At 42.0% G+C, this 21,307-nt stretch overlaps 2 protein-coding genes and 1 long non-coding RNA gene across 4 annotated transcripts; 2 read left to right on the top strand and 1 right to left on the bottom strand.

Moving 5' to 3' along the window:
* Positions 1 to 1,766: 1,766 nt before the first annotated feature.
* On the top strand, positions 1,767 to 7,034 carry LOC143281138 (uncharacterized). Of its 2 annotated transcripts, none has more exons than XR_013055100.1 (4): positions 1,767 to 2,392; positions 4,261 to 4,311; positions 4,632 to 4,673; positions 5,082 to 5,168. XR_013055100.1 is itself a non-coding variant. In XM_076586140.1 (4 exons), the coding sequence occupies exons 1-4, from the start codon at positions 4,242 to 4,244 to the stop codon at positions 6,393 to 6,395; spliced, it is 672 nt and encodes a 223-aa protein (XP_076442255.1). In that variant the 3' UTR covers positions 6,396 to 7,034. The 2 variants fall into 2 exon arrangements, 1 of the variants encoding a protein (XP_076442255.1); XM_076586140.1 differs by lacking the exon at positions 1,767 to 2,392 and adding an exon at positions 5,923 to 7,034 and having other exon boundaries at positions 4,242 to 4,311.
* LOC143281181 (uncharacterized) lies at positions 5,242 to 8,518 on the bottom strand. Its single transcript, XR_013055106.1, has 3 exons — positions 8,302 to 8,518; positions 7,056 to 7,135; positions 5,242 to 6,216 (listed from the first exon to the last, which is right to left on the bottom strand). It is a non-coding gene; the product is annotated as an uncharacterized LOC143281181 (long non-coding RNA).
* A 326-nt stretch (positions 8,519 to 8,844) lies between these two features.
* Positions 8,845 to 20,695, top strand: LOC143281166 (methionine-R-sulfoxide reductase B1-like). The gene is made up of 4 exons (XM_076586196.1): positions 8,845 to 8,965; positions 11,000 to 11,142; positions 11,697 to 11,814; positions 18,524 to 20,695. Exons 1-4 carry the CDS (start codon positions 8,911 to 8,913, stop codon positions 18,541 to 18,543), a joined length of 336 nt encoding a protein of 111 aa, XP_076442311.1. The 5' UTR covers positions 8,845 to 8,910; the 3' UTR covers positions 18,544 to 20,695.
* The last annotated feature ends 612 nt before the right edge of the window (positions 20,696 to 21,307 follow it).

Here is a 21,307-nt window from a genome sequence, read left to right as displayed (position 1 = left end):
CAACAATGTCATCACTGAACAGGAATAGTTCTGGTTCTTGTGATGAATTCCTTTAACAGAGCAACTTCTGTCCGAAAAACAAATTCTATCTGTAACAGTGAGATATTTTTCTCCTCATCTGATAGAAACCTTGGCTTTCACATAACAAAAACAGGAGTTAGACTAACTTAAAATAATGTGCCATTTGAGGAACAGTAAATTCTGACACATCAAGCATGATTTGCCATCTCCCACAATTAGGTTAAAATTACATTTTTGTCAGGCCCTCCCAGTCACGTTTTTGACAAGCTCCCAAAGGTTCAAGATTCTGAGAAAGTATGAAAATAATAATAATAAGATTCTTATGCATGACTAGCTGACACTCAAAGCTTCCAGATCCAATTCTGTTCATCCCTGATCAAAGCTGGTCATGGCTTCCCATCAAAGTACACATTGAACACAAACCTTGAACACTGTCACCCCCTTTTCACTGACAGTGCTCTTTGTTATGGAGGAAGGTGGCAGAATGGTTGAGATACTCATCTGTCAATACAGAGAGTCTGGGTTTGAATACTGCTCTCGCCCTTTCTCCCAAGTTTGGAAAATCAAACTGAACATCTAGTCATTTGGGCGAGATGATGTCCCATGTGCAGCGTGCACTGAAAAAGAACCCATGGCAATGAGAATACATCTTTTTTTTTACATTTGGAAATCAAATTGTGCATCCACAAAGCTTCCAGATCCACATCCAATGTTGTCCTCTGACAACATTCTGTAGAAGAAATCCACTTATAAGTACACAAATATATATATATATCTGCAGGCACTCAAGGCCAGCCTAAGCATTTGGGTTATGCCGCCGTCAGGCATCTGCATTGCAGATGTGTCATGTACCGGTTTGAACGCAGTGACGCATACTTGAGAAACAAACTGAATCTCATGCCCTCCTTAGATATACATATACTGCATCAGTCAGCACACCACTCCAGGACTCCAACAATAACCCTTTCGTAAAACATTGACCTAAGCCCTGAACAAGCTGACCTAAAAGCTGCAAGCCATTGTTAACCTGAACTGATCCTTGATGAAATGAGATCTGTGCGACCAGAAATGTACTAATGATTTTTCCTTCACCCTTGAAGCTCGTTCAGTGTGGAATACATTCCAAATGAAATCTGTCACACAGGGTCTCACTATCCACAGTGGGAAGTGCAAGATCCTCATAATTAACACACATCAGGCTGGAAGGCAAGACACTAAAAGAGGTGAAGTTTTAAACACCTTGGCAGCAGCATCGACAAGCAGGGTGTAACTGACATAGAAACCTGCATTGACAAAGCAAGGGTGGGCTTTCCATCAACTGGAGACTGGGGATCCTGAGATCTCACAATCAACGTTAAGATTAGGATCTTAACACTGTCACAGTGAAACCTGTCCTGCTCTATGGAGCAGAGACCTGGAGAATCACTATCACCGACATAAAGAGAATCCAGACTTTGGTCATCACCTGCCTCAGAAGGATTCTTTTGGATTCACTGGTCAGAGAAAATCCCAAATAAAGAAATATGGAAGAGAACAAGACAGCGGCCTGCAGAAGCCTCCAAAGACGCTCAGTGGAGATGGACTGGCCACTCATTCCATAAGCCTAGCTGCATCCAACAGTACAAAGTAAACTATCACCTGGGACACGCAAGGGTAAAGGAAAAGAGGTAATCCCAGAAATACGTGGCGCCGCAGCCTGGAGGCAGGCATGACGGGGACAGGCCGCACCTGCCAGCCTGGGGTCCAATGCACCAATCGAGCCTGACCGTAGGCTAGCCTTGAGGCAAGGCTTTTGACTTTGTTGGCTTTAGCCTAAGTCGCCGCCAGTTTCTTATGCATGGACTCAGACACTGGTCGAGACAACGAAGTCAAAAGCCTGCCAGCCAGTGCAATGACGTCATGCATTCTTGTGTCTGGGATTCCCGGGCATCCCTCGGAATTTTGCGCTGTGCGCATGCCCGAGCACCGTTGCCTCTTTCCTGCGTGTTTTTGTTGTTGGTGCTTCATTCGCGTCGCAGATCATCACAATGGAAACAAAAAAGAAGCGCCCTAACTTCTCCGATTGTGAGACACATATCCTTTTGGAGGAGGTCGCTACAGAGCACGCAGTGATAAATTCGCGTTTTCAGGCTGGCACCACTATTAAAAAAAAGAGAGCGGTCTGGCAGAAAATCGCGGATCGAGTCAACGCTGTTGGAGGCCACAACAGGGACGCTGACGCTTGTAAAAAGCGTTGGAAGGACCTCAAAGAGGCCTACAACAAGAAGAAGGTGGCCACAGGAACCGGGAGGACCACCACCTCCTCGAGTACCATTTGAGGAGTTACTCGATCAGCTCCTTGGGAGCTCATTTTTGAGAACTGGTGTAGACGGTGAGTTGCTTTTTTTTTTTAGTGTGTGTGTGTGTGTACTTTCTTTAAGTTTTACGTCTTTTCACAGGTAGGTGATATTAGACAAAGGGGCGGTGGATGGAAGTGAAATGTAAGTTGCGTGTGAATACATGCATGCATTTGAGCGAGCGTTTGCGTGTGTATATATAAGTGCATGTCTTTGTGTCAGTACAACTGTGTATAAATTAAATGTGTGTGTGTGTGTGTGTGTGTGTGTGTGTGTGTGTGTGTGTGTGTGTAGAAGAAAGAATACATGTATTAATAATTAACAAGTAGAGTAAAAATAAAAATAATAATAAAGAACTAGCAGCAAACATTACAAAAACGAACCAATGCGATTTTCATAAGCGAATGTTTGTGTGTGTGTGTGTGTGTGAGTGCACGCGCGCATGTGTGTGTGTGTGGATGTGTGTTTCAGTGTGTGTGTATGTGTGTGTGACAATGTGACTGTATGTTTCTATAGTGTGTGTGTGTGTGTGTGTGTGTGTGTGTGTGTGTTTGTGCACGTGTACATGTGTTTGTGGTTGTGTGTGTCTGTGCGTGCGTGAGTATGTGTGTGTGAGTATGTGTGAAGAGTAAAGAATACATTTAAACATAAAATTAATAATTAACAAGAACAATATAAATAAAAACATATAAAAAGAATTAATAGCAAACATTACAAAAAGGAACCAATTCTACTATTCATAAGCATATGAATCGCCTTGAGAAATAGTGGAAATGAATGGACAATGCAGTCAGAGTTTTTAACAGTAAGTCTTTTTAATTGCTTCTTAAAATATTGACAATCAAAAAGTAAATGATATGTTGTAAAACATTGAGATTTACCACAGACACCCTTGAGACTTTTATTGAATTTTGAACGAAGTGCATTTAGTTTTACTCTGTAAAAACAAGAAGTAAAATCTTGTGTGTGTGTGTGTGTGTGTGTGTGTGTGTGTGTGTGTGTGTCACTGTGTGTGTCACTGTGTGTGTGTGAGAGAGAGAGTGTGTGTGTGTGTTTCTGTGTGTATAACAAATAAGATTTGGCACTGATATTGGTATTATATCTCAGCATCTCACTGAAAGAATGATAGAAAAGGTTATTTATGTATTAATTAGCATCACTGCAATTTTCATGCACAGTTCATGCTGTTCAGTTTGTATTACTGTCAAAGGATCATGTCATGTGAAAAACTTCAAAAATCTACATTATACTTGAAAGATGAACAGTATGAAGTAAATTTTAAAGAGGCTTCAACTTGAAGGCATGTAAGCAGTTTGTGAAGGTTTGTGTAGATTGCTTTGGCCACTTTATTTTCCTTGGTCAGACACATTTGCCCTGCAGACTTACTTTTACTTTTGCAAAGTAAACTTTTCATTTTTGCCATTTATGGGATAAGGCCTTACATTGAGCATTCAGTCACAGACGCTAATCAAACTAAAATTGCAACTGCTGTTATAACTTATAACTTATATGTGGATCTGTATGCTTGATTATGGTTTTCACACTCAACCATACAACACCCAGTTGGTCATGGCCATTCTATGATTAAGAGGGTTAATTTCAATTTATCCATTCATAGTGGTAAAATGTATCAACTTTTATGAAGTGACACCCAAACTTGAAACAAGGTCAAAGGAAAATGTGCCGAAATCTTTCATTAGATTACACTGAATATTATATACATTACATTGTTTTGCTGAGTCAATTACATTTCCACTAATTCAAGTCCTGAGTAGGCTGAAACTGAAAGCTCACTATAGGGCCTTATCTCATTGTTTGGAATAGTATTATTAAAAAAAAAAAATGTTTTTTTCATTTTGAAAAAAAAAAAAGATTTATTCAAAAATGGTTCTCTTCTTTGAAGGTGCTGATGAACTTGACACATACTCACAGGACCAAGCTGATAACACCGCTGGTAAGATACAGTTTAAAAATTATACTGGAATATCCTAGCCAATAATTGAATAAGCAACGACAGAAAGATAGAGCCTAACGACTGAACTCAGCTTCATGTCATTATCAAATTAAGTGGCCTAAAAAGTTGGGGGGGTTTAAAAGCTAGCTTTTTTTTCTTTTTTTCTTTTTTTTTCAACATGAAATGCGAGGCAATAGACAGCACTTCTTTAAGAATGTGTGCACGGGAGAGAGAGAGAGAGAGAGAGAGAGAGAGAGAGAGTACATTGTACTTAGTTTGAGCCTCATGTTGTATTACAGAATTTATTTTTTGTTTTACAGATGTATCTGTCATAGCTGTGTCATCAACTCCATTACCACCAGGCAAGTTATTTACAACACTTGACTAACACTCATGCCTGGGACATTCAGCTGATCAGCATGGTCAGCAGGGTGATCCATGCCCAATAGGGTGAAGTTAAAAAACACATACAAACATTATAATAATTTATACACCATTGCTAAAGCTTTTATACAAAACTGTGATGTTATGAAACAGTAATTTTCTACTTTTGCTGAGTAATTACCTTCATAAACTAATAAACCATGGTATATAGACAAGACAATTTTTGTGATTTTTCCATGAAATTACCTTTGAAGTATACATTTTTGGAAAGTAATTTGCATTTATATCTTTGTTCTTTGTGTTGTAATGTAGTGTAAACACATCAGGCATGATCTATTCTGTTGGTGCAAGCCATGTGTAAATATACTCTATTTTTTCTTTTACAGTGACAAAACAGCCATGCAGATCAGCTACTGTTACCTCTGCACAAGAAAGTTATGAAACAACTGTCCACAACATAAGTGTACCACTAGGTAAATATACCTCTTTTTTTACCTGACAGTAAAATTTTCTTCAGCATTGACCTTCTTGTGCATGAATGCCCTGTTGGTCATGATGTTTGCATGGCCAGCTGGGCATATGCATGAGACGTTTAATTCATTCTTGCAGTAATGTACAAATGGAACTGCTGACACTCAAGAAACTGCACAACTGAAGCTTCTACCTCCAATTAACATTTTTCTGGCATTCATTAATACACCTTGGCTTAAGCTACACTGAAAATTGCAGTAAATCCTTTTATGCATGGAGATCCTACTGGAGCCCCCAGAATTTTGACAGGAATGCAAGACAGAGAGACCACTGCAGCTTGCTACTAGTGCTGGTACCATTTCTTTGTCCAAATACAGCTGCATTTTGTTGCTTCTGAAGTCTTACAATATATCACTTGCAATGATTTTCTAACTTGTAAAAAAATTAAATTTTCAATGGAAAAGTGAACAAAGTTTTTATTTTTTTTGGTTTTTTTAATAAGGTACCCCATTTTTGTTTTATTTTGATGTTTTCACCTGTGGTTGAACTATTTGTGCTACATACATAACAGGGTTAACACGTGTTGAAATGCTATACTTCGCTTATGTCAGCCTGAGCAAAAACGGCAGTGAGGGGTTGAAATTTTAAATACTTATAATTACTATACAGTATACTTCACTTGATGTCATAAGTTAACCCTGTCATTGTCATGTCATCCCGGTTGATAAAGTATTGCATTCATGTTTTTTGTTTCAGAGCCTGGACCCAGTGTTGTCATGTTGCCAGACCTGGACACCGAGGATGATGGTGGACAAACCTGTGCAGTCAGTCCAATACCATTCATGTGCACACCAGTCGCCACATGCTCTTCGCAATCTAATACCCCTAATAGTAGGAAGGTCCAAGAGTCTTCATTCCCAACACCGCAGCCTTCTACATCACGGGCCCCTTCTTCATCTTCCTCCACATCCACCAGCCTTCCACAGGATCCTCCAAGAACCAGTAAGAAGCGGAAGCACCCATCCCAGCAGTCAGATCCATCTGAGGAATCTGAAACAGAGTTAAATAAACAGTTTTTGAAAACTCAGATACAAAAGAATAAAGAACAGACAACACTAGTTATACTGCAGCAGAAGAAAACAAAACTAGAATTCAGGAAATTAGAACTCCAGATAGCTCAGCTCGAGTCTCTTCAGCCCTCAGTTGCAGATGATTCTTTGAATGGTTAATGAGTATTAAATATAGTTTTATGTTCGTTGATGAGGAAAATAGGTAGGCTGGCTAGGTGTTTGATGGTTCGGGCTAGTTGTACAGGGGCTGTTTGTAGTTGTGTTAGATGGGTGGATATTGCATTTTGTATGTGATGTAGAAATGATAGGTTTTTTCTGGTGTTTTTTTCTTGCAGAGTGATAACATAAAAAATTTTAAAATGTTCTTAGCTTAATCATGACACCCCAAGAATCTACTGTTAGAGGTTTCAGTTCAAGCACTTTATGATTTGTTCATACTGAGTGACTGAACTCAACAATTAACATGTTTTTCATTACGGGTTTAACATCTCATCAATGCATCGTGTTTTGTTTTGTTTTCAAATATGGTCCTCAGGCTTTGTACTATTTCATGACAATGAAGAACCTGTTGATTTGCATAAAGCTGGCTTTGGGCATATGTGTGTCACTGTGTGTGTGTGTGTGTGAGAGAGAGAGAGAGAGAGAGAGAGAGAGAGAGAGAGAGAGAGAAACACTGAATGTGAGTGTTCATGGACTTGTGTGTACAATGTGTGCATGTGTCTGTAGATGGCTGTGTGTGAAAATGGAGAGGTGCTCATTTCTCGAGACATACATTGGGAGTGGTTAGTTATAATATATCAATTCCAAAATTTTACTTACATTGACTAAAAATTCTCATCAATAATCCTCCTGCGGGTTTCCTTCCCAGCTGTCAGCCTGGCTCTCTCAGTCAGAACAGGCTGTGAAACATAATGAAGAAGAACATCTAAAAATATGTACACTGTAAATTGTAAGTCACTAAGTGTCTAGTAAACCATATATGGAAGGGCGGTGTAATTGAAGCCCTTGAGGCTTAACCCTCTTGGGCGAACAAGTCGTTCCATGCATGAGGGTTAATGCTGTTCCATTTTATTTATAATAAAGAAAAAGATTGAAAGAAATAGAACAGGGTCTCTGTTAAACCTCATGCATAGAACACCCTGTTGTCCATGCTACAGCATAGCCAGCAAGTTGTTCTAAACATTAGATGGTGTACAAGGTTATACAGAACTAAAAGGGGTTAAAGTTTAACACTATAAACACCCAGAACCCACTTGTGCATGAAATGCCCTGTTGTCAATACACAAGTGCAAACCACTGTACATGCAAACATTTTGGCCAACAAGGCAATTCTTGAACAACTTGCTACAAGATTAGAAAGGTTAACTTTTGACATATTGTATGATTTGAACACATACTTGGCCATATTATTACTATGGCCAACAAGGCACTTGGTGCTAAAGATTATGTAGGTTTATGACACTATGTTTTGAACACCTTGTTGGCTATAGTAATAGTTTAGTCAAAAGTGTTTCTGAACCCTCTTCTGTGTGCCGGAGTATCCTGTAGGCCATAGCCAATAGGGCATTCCATGCACAACAGAGTTTAAAAAAAGAATAAGGAATACAAATCCCCCCTCCCTACACACACACACACACACACACATTGATGTGCACACACACACACTACACATTGATCGTCACACACACACACACACACACAAACACACACACACACAGACGCACACACACATTGATGTGCACATACACACACACACACACACACACACACACACACTACACATTGATCGTCTCACACAAACACACACACACACACACACTACACATTGATCGTCTCACACAAACACAAACACACACACACACACATTGATGTGCACACACACACACACACACACACACTACACATTGATCGTCTCACACAAACACACACACACACAAACACACACACTGATGTGCACACACACACACACACACACACATTACACATTGATCGTCTCACACAAACACACACACACACACACACACAGAGAGTAACGGGACTATGCTTGATACGTGAAGTTGCTTACCTGAACGTTGATCGAGTGGAAGTTTTTTCTGTTTACGAACTCGAATTCGCGTTCTCTTTGGTGTCAGGGATCCTTGACGTGGCACGTCGTAGCGCAAGTCCTCTTCTAACTGATCGACAAGAGCGAAAATGGCTTCCCGCTCAAAACGAAACTTCTTCCGTATTTTTGTGTTGGAAAAAGAATCCAATGGGTTATTGCGGTCGCGAAAAATGCGGCCTGGGCGAATTCTCTGACGACGACGTCGCAGAACATAGTATATTGCGGCCATTTTGAAAAGCAGTAGGCTTAAGCCTTCTCGCGTAGGCTAGCGAAATCGGCAGCCTAAATCGGAGCTGTTTAGGCTACCTTTTAGTCAAAAGCCTAACCCAAGTCTGGGTTCGTGCATTGCGATTTTGCCGACCGTAGGCTGGCCTTGCGACCAAGGCTAGCCTTGAGTCCGTAGGCTCGATTGGTGCATCGGACCCCACTGGGGACAGCTGGAGCGACCCAACCACCAACTTTCGCTTCTGTCCAAGGAAAGACAACTCTAATTTAAAACATCCGTGCAAGGCCATTGCAGATGTTTCATAACCATAAAAACACCAGTTGAGTCATTGTCTGCGCTGGAACATGTCGTTTTGTGGGTGGTTTTCGGGAGAACACTACCGTAGTCATTTTGAAACAGGTTTGTTTATCAGTTACCTACGTCCGTTATTACATCGATTTAGCCAAGCTTGTAATTTTGATGTTTTAATTTTGGGGGGGCAAGCCATCCGTTCTGGAGGACTGGGATCAGCCAGCCACTGAGAGGGTGAAGAGCGAAAAGTAGGCTAGTAGTCTGCTGATGAAACCCACATAGAGTATGCGTAAAGTTAACTTTTTTTCTTTCTTTTTTTCTTTCTTTTTTTCTCATCTGTCTAGTTCTTTATCTTTTCTATACGACAGCATCTCTATCTCCACGCAACCCTCTAATCGCGGCAGAGTAATCGACATGACGATTGTGGCCGTCAACTGGATGATGATGGTGATGAATTGACACCAATTTGGGAAGGTATTTAGGTTTTGTTTTGGTGTCTGTTGAGGGCCCGCAATAATCACGTCATTGTGATACCCAGCTGAGGGGATCTGCCGTAGCATTTTGTGACGATGTGAGAAAAAAATTAAAGGCACAGCTTGCTAATGTTATTCTTGCAGCCATTTGAGTTCAGACACTTACTTTCAAAAACTTTTTAGTTCAGACACTTACTTACAAAAATTAAAATGCAAAACTCATTTAAATATTCTTTAATAAGCATTGCGCACTATTAGATTATAGAAATCTCTCTATACATTTATGGGGGCTCTCGCTTCCCCCCATTTCAAGTGGGCAAAAGGCCTTACAGGCCTAAAGGCCTTCATATTGATATGATAGAGTAGCAGCTCGGGTTGATCACCGTTGGTGTCATTTCATTTTCAAGCTTGAACCTACACACTTCCTGCGCCATGGTACGTCGTTTTGAGGGTGGTTTTCGGGAGAACACTACCGGTCACTTTGAAACAGGTTTGTTTATCAGTTACCCGCATCTTATGTTTGATCGATCGAGCCCTACATGGTGTTATAGGGAAGGAGATGCAGGACCAGCGGACTATTATCTCAAGACAGTCGCTTCTTTGACAACTTAACTTCCTGGCTATTACCATTACCATCCAGAGGACTTTGTTGACATCAGTCTTAATCAATGCAAACAGGTACACATATTGTTAGCTTTATTTGACACAGCCTGAAGACTGATTCCAAGAACATCAGTTTGAAGGAACTGTGTTCCACTCTCTCACAAACCACACAGCAATAGTCAGGGTCCCTACATTTCAGTATGTGTACTAGAATTTAGAAGATCCAGTCAAGATCATTTTACAATTATATGCTTTGTTTCTTACAACAACAACAAAGGTACCTTGTTGGACAACTCTCTGTATGGTTGTTTCCCCTGTGCAAGCAAAGATGAGCATGAGTTCATAAATGGCTGATAGGTCCAGTCCGGGCTTTTAATTGTCCGTGGCACAATGGACAGGGGCATTGCTGGTGCTGTCAGGGTGTAGGTGGTATAAGTGCCTTCTCCTTGCATTGGACAACACTATACAAGCTGCAAAAGATTATTCAAGGCTAAACATACATGTAGAGCTAATATTTGACACATGCCGAAGTTGCAGTCTGAGACTCCAGTTTTATAATTATTACCTTCTCATCGGTATGTTTTTTTTTATTTGATTATGATGAAATATCCACTGAAAGTTGCCCAGAAGAGCATTTTCTACTGTATGAAACAGACTGTTGAAATTATTAGGGAAATACAAGTAGCTCTTGGAAAAGAGATAACAATCATGATGTCAGTGCAACCTTACTTAGCATCTATGATTCAGTCACTTTCTTCTTCCCAGGATCTGAATTTGTGTTAAGGTAGAAATCAGCTACATAGTTATATGTGATTTTGATAATGTAGCATTACAAATAATGCATTTTGAACAAAATGACAAAGAAAAAAGCATGCATTTTATTGATCTTACTAATTAATAGTTTTCAAATCCTATGAGAATGTTATTTTTCTTGAATATCTTGGGTATGTGCATACACACACACACACACACACACACACACACACACACACACACACACAAAGAAACAAACAAAGAAGCAAACACATTTATCAATGTTATAATTTATTATTCTCAATGTTTACAGGCCACTATGTCTGTGCAAAGTGTGGCTACGAGCTGTTCAGCAGTAAGAGCAAATATGAGCATTCTTCTCCATGGCCAGCCTTTACCGAGACCATCCACACCGACAGTGTCAGCAAGCGGCCAGAATCTGATACAGCTTTGAAGGTAGTGTTAATCATACATGTACAGATAGTTAATGGGTAAAAATGATTTTGGATGTATTAAAATAAGTGGCATGAATTTGTTGAAATGTGTTGAACTGATTGATGAATCAGATTATTAGGCTTTATGGTATTGATCTTTACTCCTGTGAAAGGGCATGTGCAAGATTTTTCATTCCAAAAAATGTTCTTATATCACCATCAAACTGTGTACAAGGCATCAAGAGATAGTTCAGCACAATGTACAGCTCTTTAAAACACGGGTAATGCATGGTGACTAATTCCGGTGTATGAAAAATGTAGCAAATCATAGTATAAAGGAAAAAAAAAGTGATCTATAAAGTTGTTCTTTCAGTTTTATGAAGAAGCAGTTTAGCATAATTTCCAAGCGTTTCTTTTATTTACTTTCACATCCACTTGTCAGACCTTGAGAGACCCATAGCAAGAAAACAGAAGACTGATCACACACAAAAAAAGAAAGATGTCCAAGGAAACTTAATGATAAAATTTGATGTTTTATGTGATGTTCCACTTGAAATAATGAATGCTGTTTGATAGGTTTCTTGTGGAAAGTGTGGCAACGGTCTTGGCCATGAGTTCCTAGGAGACGGACCAAAGAAGGGACAATCACGCTTCTGAATATTCAGCTCTTCCATAAAGTTTGTTCCAAATTCTAGTAAGTTATACTTTTCTTCTTTGTCTTCATTCATGGACCCCCACATTCACTCAGAAACACAAGTGGGCTTTAGCGTGTGTGACTGATTTTATCCCTGCCATGTTAGCAGTCATACTCCTTTTGAGTGGGGAGGAGAGGGGGAGGGGGGTGTATGCCAGGTATGTTTCCATAACCCACCAAAAACTGATAGGAATGACTGGATCTTTATTGAACGTATTTGATCTTCTGCATGCATATATACACGAAGGGGGTTCAGGTTCTAGGTGTTCACATCTCATGACCTGGGAGATGAGAAATATCTCTGCCCTTTACCCACCAAGCGTCATGACCAGGATTTGAGCCCAGGACCCTCAGATTGAAAGCCCACTGCTCAAACCACTGGGCTGTTGCGCCTGTCATACTCAAGTACTTCTCTTTTTTTTTTTTCCTTCTTAATCATTTTTTTAACATGTTTCTTTTGGATCTGAAAAATCTCATTGTTATGGTATAAATTCATGCAATTTTGATATGCATATATTATCAGGATTTAGGTTGCTCTGGCTGTGATCTGGATTTATAAATTTCAATGATGTATATCACAGACAGAAAGGAAATTTTCTATCTAAAATTACATTTAAATAACATACTTACCGTGACCCAACTAGTGCAGACTCCGGCAGGGGTCTGACATTCCTGTCCTGTGCAAACTACTATCCGCCTATGCGGAGAAAAAGAGAGCAACTACGGCCGATAACCTCCCGGAAGTAGGTAACCTCCACTTTGTCCCACTGGCTAGCGCCCTCTTTTGACGGCAATATGCCATCACCAATGCAGTGAGCAGGGAGAACAGGAAGCGGGGAGGACGGGAGGGTCTTAAATTTGGGTCACGGTAAGTATGTTATTTAAACATAATTTTAGATAGAAAATTTCCTTTTAATTACACATACTTAACCGTGACCCAGCTAGTGCAGAATAGTGCGACAAGGTGGAGGGCTCGCCTGTTCTACTGTCTGTGTGCTGTGATGGCCTGTTGTGCAACTACCACAGAAGCGATGCCTCTTGAGCCATCATCCCGCAGGCGTGTGACGTCTCTCAGGTAGAAGTCGATGAAGGTGGCAGGGTTTTTCCAGTAGGCAGCATCCATGATGTCTTGCAGCCGTGTTGAGTGCGCTAAGGCAAGAGAAGAGGACCATGCTCTGACTTCATGTGCTCTGGCAGAGGAGGCATCAAGTCTCAATCCTTCTGTTCTATCGCCAGTGCGCTAGATGTCCCTCAAGTAGAATTCGATGGAGGTAGAGTGTACTGTGTCACCTAAGGATATTGGTGCGGGCAAAGAAGACTGAGGTCTGCAGCTGTATTGTGGGAGAGGTCTGTGGATCACAGCTGTGCTGATAAATGTAGCACAAAGAAAACCGGGTCGGTGTGTTGAATCCACACTTTACTGAGAGCCCTTTGAATCAAAGGAAAGGAAGGAAACACATTCCCTATAGGGTTGTCTCACTTGAGCGCGGTTGAGCGTCAATGCAAGGAGGTGCACATGTGGTTTGATCTGATGATTCCACATCGGTTGTGGGGCCAATAGTGGAAGTGATATATGTGTTTGGAGGAAACTGTGACACGAGACAGAGGTAGGCCACCATGTTGGGCTTGCCTTAGGCGTGACAGCCAGATCTGTAGAGCTCCTCCACAAGAGCTGACAGGCAGTAGGCGCTCCCCCCGCCACTTTTCTGTTGTTGCCAAAAAAAGACAGCACTGGCATGTTGCCTATGCATAGAAGGGCAGACATTTGGCAACAAGAGACTTGAGGTCCCTGGTGTCTCTGGGACAGGGCTGTGTAACTGCCCAGGTAGGTACCATCACGAAGGGGCATACGGAAGGCTTGGTGGCTTCTCTACCTGAGTGTGGCATGTTGGAGCAACCTGCAGAAAGTTGTCGGCAGTCAATGGCTGGGTTGGATCAGGCTGTGGGAGTGCACTTCATGTGCCCGCAGGTCACTGAGTCTCATTCTGTGGTGGAATTCCTAATGGAAGAGGGTTTCCATGGGGAAACTTTTCGCTGAAGGTTCTTTAGTGAGAAAGGGGACCGGATCCATGACAGGCCTCTGGCTGTGTGTGGTGCGCACTAAGTCTGGGATGGAGCAGGGCGGGGGCAGGGAGGAAAGTGGCTCTAGATGTGTTGTACTGGCCATTTACATCAAATCACTGATATGGCCAACAGTAAAGTGAGAGCTGTATTATCAGCAGTTTCTGAATTGCAAAGGGAAATCATTTGCAGCTTAGTCTTTCATGAAGGACTATGTCTCTCAGACTAGAAGTCAACTTGCACTGGGACTTAGTGCTGTAGCCTTGACTATGTCTCTCAGACTAGAAGTCAAATTGCACTGGGACTTAGTGCTGTAGCCTTGGGGGCTAACTAGCCTTTGGGATCCGTCCCTATGGTGAGTCCTAAGGCCCTCTTGATCGAGGGACTGGGGATGCAACTTGGGCAAAACACTCTCTACTATAGATTGTATAATCAAATTCCAGCCCGAATAGTCGGGACAGCAGTTGCCTCCTCTGCTGTTCTGATGGTCATTGTCGTACACGACCGATTATCATATACTGGTCCTAGGAGGACACCAGTCAGCATGGGTAAATCAGGAAACAGCTGCTGTGTGCTTGAGGGATGAAGGTGTCCACCATGCAGGTTATGTTGAAATGTAAGGAAGCCGGAAGGAGTTGACGGGGTCTTGTGGTGCAACCATGTGTCTGAAAGACATGGTGCTTGCTTCCGAAGTGACAACAAAGTCATCCTCTGACAGGCCCTTGACTGAAGGCTGGGGCTCCATGATGGGATAGCCTGCCTAGGCTAGAAACCCCTGGAAGTGTCTCATTGGAAAGACAGTGCTTGAGAAGGAATGCCCATCTGTAACCACAGCAGTGGTTGTGTGTTGAGGCTGAAAGGATCGGGCAGGGAAGACCAAGTGCAGAAATTGCTTTCAAACGCCAATTGTTTGAGACATCGATGCTGGATCTCTGTTCAAGTAAGGTGATGGGGCAAACTAATGTGCTCGAATGCGGCATCTGCCGTGTCGGTATGAGTGGGCAGAAAGGTATGCCCCTGTGGGCAATGAACGGTTCGTTGTGCTTTGTGAGACGCATCCGTCATCGTCAATATGCCTTTCTCCCTAGTGTAGAGGAAAACAATTATTACCCAGGCCTTCTGCTACTAGTGAGGAGTGGAAGTGATGGACTTAGCGTGATTGTCTCCTGCCCAGTGGGCAGTTTTTGTGCCCTCTAAAACTTGGAAGGAATGAAGGGCATGTGTGTCTGGAGTGGCACCTCCAAGTTGGACTGCCTCATCCCTCCTTGTACCAGGTTAGGGCATCTCTAGCCCTGTGGGTGATTGTTATAGGCAAATGAGTTGTGTTGCCGTGTCCCTCCATGCACCAAGATAGGGCATCCTTAGCCCTGTGGGTGGGAAGGGAGTGTGTGTGGGTCCCTAAGGACCAGCCACTACTGATATGTGAAGGAGCACACATTCAGGTGTGAATGAGGCAGTTTTGTCTGTAAGTGCAGTCGTCCTCCGAAAGTAAGGTAGGGATGAATTTATGAAAATGAATACATATATGTGCAAAGGGAATATAAATTTCCATCATCTCAAGTGATGATGTCAGGAATATGCCAATGACATGACAAGAGATCGAGTCACGAGAAATAAGCAGCTGTATAAGCATATGTGTAGCGTGCACAGATATACCCAAGAAAATGGGTAAGTGTGCATAATCCGTAATGGAAAGGAATCTGTGTATGCACCTATATATAAGAGATGTACATACACATACGAATAAAGTGCCAGTATGTAGACACAAAGAGATCTGGGCATTGTGAACAGAATGACGTAAATGCAAGTGTGCCTATATTGCTCTGTAGGGAATCTCAATGAATAGATGTCAATGAAAAGAGATAGAAATAAAATTGTACATGTTAATATGAAAGTCGTATGAACCTATCCCGTAAGCGCACACACGTGTATACTGAGGGATAAGTACACATCTAAAAGTGTAAATAGAAATGTGTAGAAATGTAGCAAGATACTGTGTGTATATATATATATATATATATATATATATATATATATATATATATATATATACTCTTTTTTTTTCTTTTTGTGTTTGTTGTTGATTGTTGATTTTGATAATAAATCAAAAAGAATAGAAGGGGAAATATTGTGATTTATTTCCTGTTATTGTGTATAACAAGAAAAGAATGGTAATAGGGTTGGTTGCCTGCAGAGGACTGTGTGCAAGTGTGGGGGGATGAAGAACCCCAAAGTTCAGTGGCCAATAGCCTGAGAAACAGCAAGAAAGGTGCGGTTGCTATGCAAAGTTGTGTAAAGTCCATGAATGGGCTTCAGGACCCAATGAGAAACCGAAAAAACATCGTTGGTAGACAGCACGGGGGGGCAGGAGTGACGTGCTGTGTCGGCAAAAGTAACTACAGCGTCAACTGCCTAGGTTACAAATGCGGAGTTGCCTCCCTTGGCGCCGATAATCGGCGAAAAGGATGGTGTCTTTTGAGCACATATCCCCTGGTGCGACCTGTCCTCGCTGTAGAGGGAGGAGTGTCATGCTGCGTGTGAGAGTCCGTGGTTCAATGCCACCGTAACCGACACAGGCGAAAACGGCCGCAAGGGGAACAGTTATAATGTCCCTTAGTGCCGTGGGCATCCCAACCCAAATCGGTCACCATCGGACGCAAGACGGTCGGGGCATTTGGCATGACGGTGCCGTAATCCAGTGTTATGGGCGTCATGGACGAGGGGGTGGCAAGTCCGTCGGCTTGCCGTGGGATGTGCATCCCCCTGTAGCTGAACGGCAGTCCAACCTTGCGAATAGCTCCTGCGAGAGGACCAACATTCAGCTGTTGTGTGTTGATGGATAAAGGGATAGACAAGATCGGCCCGAGCACTGCCAAGAGGCAGGATCAAGTTATCAAGAGGCACTCCGACGTGGAAGTGCCAATATTAGTCTGGGTAACAGCAGAGTTAGGCGATGGGGCAGAAGAATCCAGCACTGCCGAAGTTCAAAGGGCCTTGCACGTACCTGCTCTGTGGGCGAGGGGCGGTGCAGGCGCAAGGTGTGGCACCGGGAAGCAGAGTGGTGCATAATTGCTGCAGCAAGTTAGCGATGAGTTGCTGATTGTTTGGTTGAGCAGCTTGCTGAGACGCCATTAGTGGATGGGAAACAGCAGCAATCAGTGGTGTGGCAGATGGGGTCATCACCGCATAGCTTGGTGGGACCGTGCACGCACCTGCACTGTAGTCGAGGAGCAGTGCCGGTGCAAGGGAAATAACTGCGGCGGTCACTGGCAAGGGTGCCGAAGCAGGGGTTGCCTCCCTTGGATCGGACGCTCCAGACAAGGAGGGGGATGCACTCGTATGGGCGAGAGTGTCCCCTAGTGGTCCACCTTCCTCCCTACACCTGGGGAGGGCATCCCTGTGTGCCTCGGTCGCCATTGGATCCGAGACGGTCAAGGCATGCCGCGAGGGGGGGCGGGGGGGGGGTCGCGTGATCCGATTTCACGGCTGCCACCACAGACACATCGTACATAGGGCCCAGTCTAGCGTGCGGATCCAAGGCAAGCTTCTTTTTTTTTTTGTAGTTTCCCCAAAGGGATTGTGGCACATTCCATTGGTGCAACTGTGGGTATGGGTAAAGAGATAGAGGTCAACTCATGCACTGCCAACTGGCAGGGCCAAGAAAATGTGTCGAGTGCGTTCGCTGATCGATAAAAATGACATTAAAGGCAACACTGACCTGAGTGTGGGGCAACAAACCTCTAGAAGTCACCAGAGCAGGTGGAGGAGGCGTTGTTGAGAGGGCCAGGAGTAGAGGGCCTAGAGTGTCAGCGAATCGATTGCGATCGTGCCTTAATTTTAGCGCGATCGCCCAATCGAGCTACATAATTATGTGACCTGGTTGGAGACATAATTGGACAAAAAACAAGAACGCCAGAGAATCGACAGACAGACAGAAAATACAAAAAAAAAACTTAGCCGTATGAAGAGCACAGGAACAGGAGTCATGATGGCTGCTGGAAAAAGAGGGCGCTAGCCAGTGGGACAAAGGGGAGGTTACCTACTTCCAGGAGGTTATCGGCCGTAGTTACTTTTGTTTTCTCCACATAGGGGGATAGTAGTTTGCACAAGACAGAAATGTCAGACCCCTGCCGGAGTCTGCACTAGTTGGGTCACGGTTAAGTATGTGTAATTAAATAAGTTTGTTTTGGACACACTGAAGACCCATTTGGGTTTAGATGTCCAGTCAGAGCTATTGTTTGACAGCAGATAAGTTACAGTTTCATGGAGATGTCAAAGTGTGCTGACTTATATGCTACACCACATCTGCTGTAATTGAAAATTATAAATATATATTGTTAAAATGTTTCACGTGGTGTATGTTTTTCTTACTTTTCTATGTATGTTGTGGACAAGAAAAAAAGTCTTGGTATCAGGTGAAATCATAAGTTACTCCTGACAGTGAAAGTAGTTTGGTGCAGAACACCAGGAATCTTGTTCAGATTTTCACATTATACTTGTATAACAAACACACAAGCTGCATGTGCACAGGGCACACCAATATATGCATGTACATTGCTAGCAAGCACACAAATATACCTACACACCCTTGTATACAGGCTTGTGTATTGATTGGTGATAGAAAAAGCTGTTGTTTGTATTGTTTCAGAAGCTGTCAATGGGAATTAATACATTTTAGTGGACATCCTGGTGCTTCATACTGTTCAACAAAGCAATAAACTTTGTAGTGAATTGTGAGGACAGTTCATTACAACACATGGTGTTTGTAGTCAGCTTTTTCTGGGCTGTGTATAGAGAAAAGAAATATTACATGTATTGTGTGTGTGTTGTTGTTTTACCTTTTGGAGTAAAATTCCAACCCTGTTCAAAAACACTTCTATTGTAAAATACTGCATGTGTGTATTTTATGTTTCAGTGGCCACGTTCCATCAAACTATTACCTGTATTATTTAAAAGACTTTACATGCATTAAAGATAATAAGTCTGCAGTTGTGCAATCTGTGTAGGCTTTTTACATTTTCTTTATTTATCTGGGAAGGATGGAACTCCAGTATTGTGCATACATAAAACATATATTGTAATGATTTGTATACCATACTTTTTGTCAATGTTCTCCTGTAACTTTATCTAATACTCCTTTTCTCTGGAAATTTCCTGCATACCCCCCACCCCCTTCTCCTTTATTTGTGTACTCTCAGGAAACTGTTCTCCTTTGAATATTCTCAGGAAAACTTGAGTTGTCTAATAACACTTTTTTTTAGAAAATGGTAACCAGTTGCTTATCTATTCAAAGGTCACTGTATAATTTAGCAGTGATAAGTCATATCCAGTATATTTTTTTGAAGTGGCTTTTGTCACATGTGAGATTATCACATTTGGCAGTGTGAGATAATTCAGTCATATTCAGCGTATTTGTGAGATTGTCACATTCAGCAGTGTGAGATGGATATAGTGATATTTGTGAGATTGTTACATTTGGAAGTGTGAGATGATTTAGGCATATTCAAAATGATTTTGAGATCACTTATTTGCATGAGAAAAAGGAAGCTTTGACAGTATGAAGCACCAGCAGAGCCCATGTGACAGACTGCAAGGAAGGCTTGCACTGAACACACAGAATCCTTGAAGCCCAGGAACACAAGTCAACAACAAGACAGTTTCTTGGTGGATCTCCTGTCTGGTGTTCCAGTGACCTGGTTTACAGTCAGTCACGTGGGCTGATTTTCTTATCTGTATCCTATGCAAACATGACACTAATCATTTTTTGTGATACATCACCAGCTTTTTTTTCTTCTTCCAACATGGGGCTTTGTAACAATGTCTGCCTTTTGCAGGGTTTAACGTAGCTGGGATTTTTGCTCATGTAACCAGACCTATTCCTGTTATAATTTTTTCCCTTAATGATATTAAATATATCAGTTTTACATTTGAGAGGGTGCTTTTTTTCCTAAGCATTCTTTAAGATTTCTAAGTATATATATATATATATATATGAGGATGAGTTATTTATAAACAAGAGCCAATAATTGTGATTTGCAGTTTACCGACTTATTTTTTAACCCTATATTCTCTAGCAATGGTGTATTGGAGGCAAAAGTGTTTAGCTCACTTAATGTATGGGAATATGATTTTCAGTTTTTTATTATTTTTTGGTGATAAAAGTGTTTGACAGCATTACCAGTAAGCTATATGTATTCAGTGATGGACCAGGATCTGATTTTTTTTTTTTTAACATAAGTACATCAGGGAAAATGTTAATCTCAAGTTTTTACCCTCTATATATAAATGACTTGGAGAGTTGGAGACTTTTATATCAAGAAATGGTTGTCTTCCAAATAATATACCAAACATGTGAGATGGGCATGCTTCTCCATCATATATATTTTATCAGTACTGTTATATGCCACGGTTCTGTGATGCAAAACAGAAAGCACTGAATATTTTACTACAATATTGTTTTGAATATCTTGATTTTTTTCTTACCCTTAAGGCCTAAGCACGTTGGGTTACGCTACTGGTCAGACGTCTGCTAAGCAGATGTGGTGTAGCCTATATGGATTTGTCTGAACACAGTGATGCCTCCTTGAGTAACCAAACTGAACTGAATGTAATTGTTTTGAATGAATACTTGAAGTTACTGTGTCAGTAACTACGATTATAAATAATCCTTGATTTCAGGCAGCAGATGAAATACCAGTTTAAATTTGGTTAGTCTGCAGTCTTTGGTGTTTTAAACAGTTATGCCATACCAGAAAGAATCCCTAAATTAAATATATCGTGATTCTTTACAAACAGGTGTGAATAAACTCTTGCAAAATGATGCCATTATGTTGAATGATTCAAATTTATCAGTATTGTTGTGTGTGGGTGTGGGTGTTGCCCATCTTGTATTGAATTACTCTTTGTCACAGATGTGGGTTATTTTAAGTGCATACTTACACAAGGGACCTCAGTTTATCCTCTCATCTTAATGACTAGCGTCCAAACCACCACTCAAGATCTAGTGGACAGGGAGAAAATACTGGCACTTATGGGATTTAATCCCACACCTCAGTTACTTTCACAGATGTGTTACCACTAGGCCACCACTCCATCTTCTCCTCCTTCACATCCTGGAACCCCCTTACTCAGACACCCTGGAACCCCCATGCCCAAACACCCTGGAACCCCCTTACTCAGACACCCTGGAACCCCCAGAAATCCTGAAAAAAACCCTATGACACCCTGGAACCCCCATACCCAGACACCCTGGAACTCCCATATGCAGACACCCTGGAACCCCCATACCCAGACACCCTGGAACTCCCATACGCAGACACCCTGGAAGCCCCAGATACCCTGGAACCCCCATACCCAGATACCCTGGAACCCCCAGACACCCTGGAACCACCTGACACCTTGGAACCCCCAGACACCTTGGAACCCCCATAGC

Source organism: Babylonia areolata, chromosome 1 (genome assembly GCF_041734735.1).
Source record: "Babylonia areolata isolate BAREFJ2019XMU chromosome 1, ASM4173473v1, whole genome shotgun sequence".
NCBI lineage: Eukaryota > Metazoa > Mollusca > Gastropoda > Neogastropoda > Buccinidae > Babylonia > Babylonia areolata.
The sequence above is the reverse complement of the archived record's forward strand: the minus strand, read 5'-3'. Positions and strand labels throughout refer to the sequence as shown.

What these genes read in the sequence shown, in the direction of transcription:
- LOC143281138 (XM_076586140.1), top strand. Translation starts at nt 4,242, where the DNA reads ATGGTTCTCTTCTTTGAAGGTGCTGATGAACTTGACACATACTCACAG. An exon ending in ATCAACTCCATTACCACCAG is followed by an intron (nt 4,674 to 5,081) that starts GCAAGTTATTTA and finishes TTTCTTTTACAG; the next exon opens with TGACAAAACAGCCATGCAGA. An exon ending in CAACATAAGTGTACCACTAG is followed by an intron (nt 5,169 to 5,922) that starts GTAAATATACCT and finishes TTTTTGTTTCAG; the next exon opens with AGCCTGGACCCAGTGTTGTC.